This window comes from Syngnathus floridae, chromosome 1 (genome assembly GCF_059516105.1).
Source record: "Syngnathus floridae isolate MCC-2025c chromosome 1, RoL_Sflo_1.0, whole genome shotgun sequence".
NCBI classification, from domain to species: Eukaryota; Metazoa; Chordata; class Actinopteri; order Syngnathiformes; family Syngnathidae; genus Syngnathus; species Syngnathus floridae.
In genome coordinates this window covers 9,149,421-9,158,116 of record NC_142413.1, presented here as the reverse complement: position 1 = coordinate 9,158,116, position 8,696 = coordinate 9,149,421, and the positions used below count along the sequence as shown (strand labels likewise).

At 38.7% G+C, this 8,696-nt stretch overlaps 1 protein-coding gene across 1 annotated transcript; it reads left to right on the top strand.

Moving 5' to 3' along the window:
* The first annotated feature begins 804 nt into the window (after positions 1-804).
* On the top strand, positions 805-3,179 carry lbx2 (ladybird homeobox 2). Its single transcript, XM_088396305.1, has 2 exons — positions 805-1,588; positions 2,293-3,179. The coding sequence occupies exons 1-2, from the start codon at positions 1,243-1,245 to the stop codon at positions 2,787-2,789; spliced, it is 843 nt and encodes a 280-aa protein (XP_088252431.1). The 5' UTR covers positions 805-1,242; the 3' UTR covers positions 2,790-3,179.
* The last annotated feature ends 5,517 nt before the right edge of the window (positions 3,180-8,696 follow it).

Genomic DNA, 8,696 nt, shown 5'->3' with positions numbered 1-8,696 from the left:
AGCATTATTAATTGTTATTTATAAATATGCAAAAATCACATATGGATAAGACAAAACTATAACAATATGAAATAAAAAAAAACACTTGTTATATTGGCCTTGTTGTTTTCGTGCAATTCAAATGTATTTGAAAACGTATCAATAATAAACTGTATACAAATAGCATGTATCCTTAAAGTATATTGAAAATATAGTAATTCAAATAAAGTGCTAAAAAAATGTCTACCTGAATCGAAGTAACCAAAACATAACTTGTGTGTGGTGTGTTTATAGAGTATGTCTTTTATGGTCTGTTTTAGAAGAAATCATGTGTCTGTAAAAAAAAAAAATCAAAACAAGCATTTCATGTGTACCATCCCATCTTATTTAACTATAGCCAATTACTAATCAAACATTGTCAAACTACATTCATAAATAAAATGTGAAAGTGAGAAATTACGTTATTTAACCTTGTAACTTCGTGTTATTTATTATTCTTTAATAAATATTTTTGCATAATTAATTGTATTTTAATGATGCAAAATTTTTGGGCTTACTTAATTGTACCTTTTTGTCAGCAGAAACCTCAAACGTGTCAAATTGGTCCACTTCAGTGCGTAATTACGCACGACTTGTCTTCTTAGCAACTCATGTGTTTTGTGGTATATATTTATTGTGTGAGTGGACTTCTTTCTGTACAAGAATGCGTAAGAGTAAATATTTGGAAGCATATAATCATCCTCCTCATCATCGGCAGCAACATCAGACTCCTCCCCTCTCAACCCTGATTCGGAGTGCGTATTTTGGGGCGCGGCCCTTTAAGACGCAACTGTGGTGGTTGTGGCGGTGGGGGAGGTGGAGGAGGTGGAGGGTCAGCGAAGTGGTGTCGCCTCGCTCTAATTGAGCCTCGGCCAATCAACAACAACTCGTTAGCAGTCACCTTCTGCTTCCTCCTGCTTTGGGACACTTTCACCCCCTTTCTCCTCCGTCTACTTGTCCTTTTTTTTTTCCTCCAAACTGCAAGACCGACGCTACTTGGCGAGCATTTGCATGGAGCTCCGCGGACTAGAGGCGCACTTTTGACGGGGGCGGGGGGGGGAGGCGAGCGAATGAACGCTGCCGGAATATGCGAGCGCAAAGGCGGACACACTTTTAGCACAACTCCCCCGGAACCACTTGTGGACGCTCCACGCTGCCTCACGAATGAAATAGAAAACTATTTCTCCACTCCTTTTTGGTTTTATTTTCCTCTTCCTCCGGGCGATGACCTCTAGTAAAGACATGAAGGCGGGCTCCGTGTTGCAGTCCGCCGGCGAGGACAGAAGGCGGCCCCCCCTGGATCAGCTGCCGCCACCGGCTAACTCCAACAAGCCACTGACGCCGTTCAGTATCGAGGACATCCTCAGTAAGCCCTCGGTTAAGAAATCCGCCGCCTCTTCTGTCGCGTCCAGCGTATGTCCGACTAGGCCGAGGGTCCTGGAGAAGGTGGCCTCTGCTAGTAGCGCCCGGAACGGCATCGGCACGCCGTCGTCGCCGCTGTGCGCCCTGGAGGAATTGGCCAGCAAGACGTTCAAGGGCCTCGAGGTCAACGTCATACAGGCGGCCGAAGGTACGCCAAACAAGTTGATTGCTTGTAAATACTTTGAGAAGCCAATTTCTTGGGGAATGTGTATCATGTCTTGATAGATAGATAGATAGATAGATAGATAGATAGATAGATAGATAGATAGATAGATAGATAGATAGATAGATAGATAGATAGATAGATAGATAGATAGATAGATAGGAATTTACCAAAAAATGTTAAGTACAGATGATATGTCTGTATAGATATTAAAACAAATATGTTTGCTTTGAATTAGAGAATAATATGTGCGTAATTGCGCATTGGTGGTGTGACAGCAATTTGCCACTAATAAATATGCCATTAGTCAAAATAAGAAGCTAAAACAGATGAACAAAGACAACATTAAGAATCATGAATCATTTTGTGTTAATTTCTCTGTGTATTTATGCATTTGGAGGCATGACAATAAAATTACCATATTGACGTTATTAGACTAGCGTGTCTTTTCAGATTGCACTCAACTGGACAATCACCGATATCTTGTTATCATCTTTGATATTCAGTCATGAAATAAATAATACATTTCTTACGTAAATATTAAATTAAATTGCTGGCACCAGCTTATTAGCTCCGGAAAAAACTCATTTTAACGCAAATGCAGCAGCCTGGTGTTTGGAATAACTATTATTATTGTTGTTGTTGTCATTATTGTTGTTATTATTATTAAGACCATCGTTTGCTCGCAGGTCGGGAACACCTGAACGCGTTCGGCCAGCGGCAGGCGTCCAAGAAGCGGCGAAAGTCCCGCACGGCCTTCACCAACCATCAGATCTACGAGCTGGAAAAGCGTTTCCTCTACCAGAAGTACTTGTCTCCGGCCGACCGGGACCAGATCGCGGGCCAGCTGGGCCTGTCCAACGCGCAGGTCATCACCTGGTTCCAAAATCGGCGCGCCAAACTCAAACGCGACCTAGAGGAGATGAAGGCGGACGTGGAGTCACTGAAGAAGATCACGCCGCAGACCCTCCACAAGCTCGTGGCCATGGACAATAATGACGAGTCTCCTGGGGTAGGTCGAGGAAGCGCGGGAGGGGAAGGCGGCGAAGGGAGCTCTCCAGGCGGATCCCCGGCCAGGGGGACCCCCTCCTCGCACCGGATCTTCCCCCAGTCACCCTCCTCGTCACGCGGACAGACCACCGACGAGTTCTCGGAGGACGACGAGGAGATTGAAGTTGACGACTGACATCTTGCTTTTTACAAACAGAAAATATTTAGAAAGGGGCATTTTTTTATTTCCCAAACTTTTGCACGGATATTGACAAAAAAGAAGTGTTTTTCTTCTTCTTTTCATCGATTTAATTTATTATGGGACTTTTAAAGAGGACTTACTCTCTTAATAAACATTTTAGTAGCTCATATCGCTTTTTTTACCCCAGTTTGGATAAGTGACAGGCCATTATTAAAAGGCCATTACCAAGACGATGATGATGATGAGGATCATGATGATGAGCCACTGCAGCCTGTGTACATATACAGTAAATATATAAATATACTATATGAAGTTCAACACGAGAATTTTAATGTATTTAATCCGCATCTGTGTAAATAAAGACTCTATGATATTTCAAGAAAAGATGTTTTTGATTGATCGATTTAGACAGTTTTGAGTAAAATCGATTTATTTTTGTTTCACTTTGAAAAATAAAGTATAATTTCAGCAATTCACATCACCTTGGTAAATGTTGACATAAAATGTGATATTTTTTCATAACAGTCCACAGTAATTATGTTTTAATAGATGGAATTGTAAAACAATGACAAAAAGCTTAACACGATTTTAAAATGTGATATATTTTTTTAATGATAAATTACAAAACTGACATTGAGATGAACTTATAGCAATCAATATTAAATCTAAAATATGTACTAGCTTACTGTAAAAAAAAAATGTTCAATTTCCACAGTGAATGTGTTTAAATATGGTAAAATCAAACTGCTTTATTTTAGTCTTAGTATTATTATTATTATAATACATTGTGAACCTATAGGTGAGTTAAATAATTTCTGCGGGGCTTCGAGATATAAACTCATGTATAAATAGACTGTTATTATATAAGATTCATTACTTCAATAGTATCTGTTATTTTATATTAAAATGCAAAATGCTATCATGCATTTTCTAAGGAGGAAAAAGAAAATATATAAGCAACAAAAGTTTAATTGGATGTGTGTGTGGAGGGGCTATACAAACATTGTTAAACAGACGCCTGGTTAACGCCCTCTCCCCCCCCCTCAAAAAAAACAACTAAAGTGTGATTGTGTCATGACGTCACTATGAGCTTTCTTCCTGTTCTTCTCTTTCTGTGTCCTCTTGACACAAGAAGCTCGCAGCTTTCTGCCGCCCCCTGCGCCATATGCTTCCACGCATCTTTCCGTGGAGGAGACACTTGATTGATCGCTCCACGTACGCACCACACTAACATTGCCACGCATCTGGCCTCCTTCCAAGCCGGGTGGGAGAGAGGTAGGGGCGCAGCCATGAATAGCAAATGGGCCCCGTGTGAAGACAACACGCCTCGTGAAGAACATGCACGCACCGGCGGCACGCCATGACGCCGTTTGGGTCAAAAGCCGCATTTTTTTTTTTTTTTTTTGAAGGGACAACAACTGATGAACAATTAGACAAAACAAAGAACATTTCCTAAAATGTTGTGATTTCAAAAGTAGTACAACAACAAAAATCTGTTACATCAAAACACCAACAGCTCCAACAAAACTATGTAGAGTATGCATTTTTTTAAATAAACACACAAAAAACACAATAGATTAAAATCTTATGGTTTTAACAATTTTTTTTATCTTAAAATTAAAAAAGCATGTATCCATAAATGTTGTGATTTGAAATATATTCAACAAGCAAGAAAAACAAGTAGAAGAAAAGTCATCTGAAAACAATATTTTTTCCTTTAACCTGGAAAAACAAAGCAAATGGTAAATGCAATCCATTTAGCAATAAAACAAAACAGAAAAGCAATATGGACATTTTTTTTTTTTAACTCAGAACAAAGTGTGCACAGGCCATATATCCAGTAATGATAAAAAGCATGTAAATTCTGATTTTGATATTAAAAATAAATATTTTTGTGAAAAAAAACAACCAAAACAAAGCACGTCCATTTTTGTGATTTAATCCATTCATTCATCCAAAGTATTTTTTCTTATTTTGTCTAAAAAAAACAAAACCATACCAAACAAAAGTAGTAGTAGTAGTAGTAGTAGTAGTAGTAGTAGAAGAAGTAGTAGTAGTAGTAGTTGTAGTAGTAGTAGTAGAAGTAGTAGTAGCAGTAGTTGCTGTTGTTGTTCTTCTTAGTCCCAAAACAAAATACAATTAGATTGTTGTGTTGTTGTCATTATTGTTGTCAGTGGTTCTGATTTTACCTATCAACAAAAACACATTCAAAACAATTTTCAAAACTATTTTCATGACAATATTGGGAGATAAAAGCTTTTCGACAGCAATCCTAAATATAAATGTCAAAAAAACGTGTGAGTGAAGTGGGGCTCAATGTAAATGTGCATGTGTGCGGTTGTGCAAGCCGTGTGCACGTTTCCCACCTCTCAAAGGAGGTAATGGGCTGCGATCACACGGGGTCAAAGGTCAAGTGGCCACCCCCATTTTATTAGGCCCACTCACAACAAGCAACCCACCCAAGGCCCGACAGGGTGGGGAGGGGTTGCAGTGGTGGGGTGGTGGGGGGTAGGTAGGTGGGAAGTGGATGCAAGCAAGTGCTAAAAGTCTACTTACATTATCATCATAATCATAATATAAGATCGATACATTTTCTATGTACGCTAACCCTAACCCTATGTTTGTTCATGCATTAATATATGTATTACGTGTTTGTGTGCACATTTATTGTGTGTGTGTGTGTGTGTTTTATGATTGTGTTACATAATATAATATAATAATAATACATAATATTATTTAGTATATATATATATATATATATATATATATATATATATATATATATATATATATATATATATATATATATATATATATATATATATATATATATATATATATATATATATAGGTTTTGATTGGCGAATATAAATACAAGGGTTAAGGTTAGTGAACGAATCACTTCCTTTAAGTGATTCGTTTTTTTTTCAGTTCATGTGACTTCAACCAGTAGATGTCGATGATGCGCACTAAAGCTGGTGCCACCACGCTGTAAATCAAAAGAAGAAGAAAGTGACGCAACTTCCCGTTCACGAACGAGTCGTGAATTGCTTTACCCGTTCCCCAGCTGAACGGATCTGTGTGTGAACGAGTCAGTGATTTGCATTTCCAGTTCATTGCGAGAATGGATCAGTGAGGAAACGAATCCTGACTCTCCCGTTCGCGAACGAGTTAATGGGTGAACTGCCTTCCCGTGCATCAACGGATCAGTCAGTGAATGTGTTGCGTCTCCTGGCGTGAATTATGTAAGCCAGGATGTCGATTTGCCAAGGAAAGAAAGAACCACTCACTCAAACACCACTACTTTTATGCACGTTTTCTCCAGGCTAACTTTATTGCATGAAGGGATGGGCCGTTATGCAACAACGGGGAGATTATGCTTCTTTTAGGATAATCTTGATTTTATAACACTTGTAGTAGTTTTTAAATAACGTGTATGCATATATACGCCTAAATATTGTTATCCAATATATCTACTGCAATTTCACATTAGATTGCTGGTTGGAAATTTACTTTTAATATTATTATTATTTTCAAATAAACATTTATGTTAAAACTTGTCTAGTGTTTTATTCCTTGTTTTTTTTATTTGCCAATTAAAACATAAAAATCAGACATTTGGTTAACTGCTTTACATTACAATATGTGTAGGTACACCTCATGAACACTTCAATAGGTACACTACACGAGGTAAAAAGAAAAAGAATAAATAAATAAAGGGTTAATTGCACAATAAAAGCACAACTATGTATATTCTCACACCTGGGATTGAACCAAGTTCTTACAGAGGAAGAGCCCATGTCATTATCCAGTTGGCTATTACAACCTGGCAGCCTATGGTTGTCTGCACTGTTATGTACTAGTGATGTGCATTCCATCAGTTCTTGGAAAACATGTTTGAATGCGGCCCCGAGGACGAGATATTGACACCTGTGACCTTTGACCATGATATTTCCCTAATAAAGTGGCCTGTTACTAGGTACACTTGAAAATGGCGGTGTACCTAATGGAGTGTCCGTGTGATTACCTCGTTAAGTGCACCTGCGTGAAAAGTTTTAGCTCCTGCGGAACGTGAAAGTGACCAAAAACTTTTCACGCAGGTGGGCTTAACGAGGGAATCACACAGACACTCCATTAGGTACACCGCCATTTTAGACTAGAGTTTGACACCTGTGACCTTTGACCATGATATTTCCCTAATAAAGTGGCCTGTTACTAGGTACACTTGAAAATGGCGGTGTACCTAATGGAGTGTCTGTGTGATTCCCTCGTTAAGTGCACCTGCGTGAAAAGTTTTAGCTCCTGCGGGACGTGAAAGTGACCAAAAACTTTTCACGCAGGTGCGCTTAACGAGGGAATCACACAGACACTCCATTAGGTACACCGCCATTTTAGACTAGAGTTTGACACCTGTGACCTTTGACCATGATATTTCCCTAATAAAGTGGCCTGTTACTAGGTACAATTGAAAATGGCGGTGTACCTAATGGAGTGTCCGTGTGATTCCCTCGTTAAGTGCACCTGCGTGAAAAGTTTTGGCTCCTGCGGAACGTGAAAGTGACCAAAAACTTTTCACGCAGGTGCGCTTAACGAGGGTCACTTGGAAAACATGTTGGAACGCGGCCCCGAGGACTAGAGCTTGACACCTGTGACCTTTGACCATGATATTTCCCTAATAAAGTGGCTTGTTATGAGGCACACTTTTAGAATTGGACCCTCGCTGCGTATGCATATGCCATCAAATGCAAGTATTTATGTGTAAATACATAAGGTGGCCCGCCCCTAACCTTAGCTTTAAACCCTACTTTGGAACCCTATCTCTCTTCCCCCGCCCCTTACACTACTCGATTCCACCCCGCCCTCTAGGTAGTGGGCGTGATCCATTGGTTTGCTCCGCAAACTTGGGGGCGGGCCACCTTATGTATTTACACATAAATAAATACACATAAATACTTGCATTTGTTTGCATGTGCAGAGAGGTTTCAATTCTAAAAGCACGTTCAGGTATATGCTCACACCTGGGATCGAACCAAGTTCTTTCCGAGCGAGAGCCCTTGTCACTAACGAGTCAGCTATTTAGACCTGATGTCCTTTGGCCGTCTGCACTCTTTTGTATTAGTGCATTCCAGTTCTTTTAAGTGAACTGAATCTTTAGAATTGGTTCACTCAAAAGATTTGTTCAAAAGAACCGTTCACTGAATCGTTCGCTACACTTTCTTATTTATTTATTCTTTTTCTTTTCTTTTTTTTACCTCGTGTAGTGTACCTATTGTAGTGTCCATGAGGTGTACCTACACATATTGTCATATAAAGCAGTTAACGAAATGTCTGATTTTTATGTTTTAATTGGCGAATAAAAAAACAAGGAATAAAACACCAGACAAGTTTTAACATAAACGTTTATTTCATAATAATTATAATATTAAAAGTAAATTTCAAACCAGCAATCTAATGTGAAATTGCAGTAGATATATTGGATAACAATATTTAGGCGTGTTATTGTTCATATTATTTCATGTGTACCTCACTACTGTTACTACAACATGTAATAATAATAATAATAATAATAATAATAATAATAATAATAACAATAACAACAATTCTGCATTTTCTCGGAGGTCTTCATTAAATATTTATTTATTTTTGTTTGTCACTCAAGATGAGACGAGACAAAACAGTTTGTCAGCGTCCACTTTCGAGGAAGGCCAATATTTAATTTTGCACCACCGCGTAACAGAAGACATTAACTAAGACATTAAGTGTTTATTTACGACCATGTGACACTTTTATGTGTGTATAAATTAAATATAAGTAGCATAGTGTGCCACGGCGAGCTCAACGATCCAAGAACATTTCGACTATTAAAATGCAGTAATATGAGCTGAATTCCGGATGCAAAGA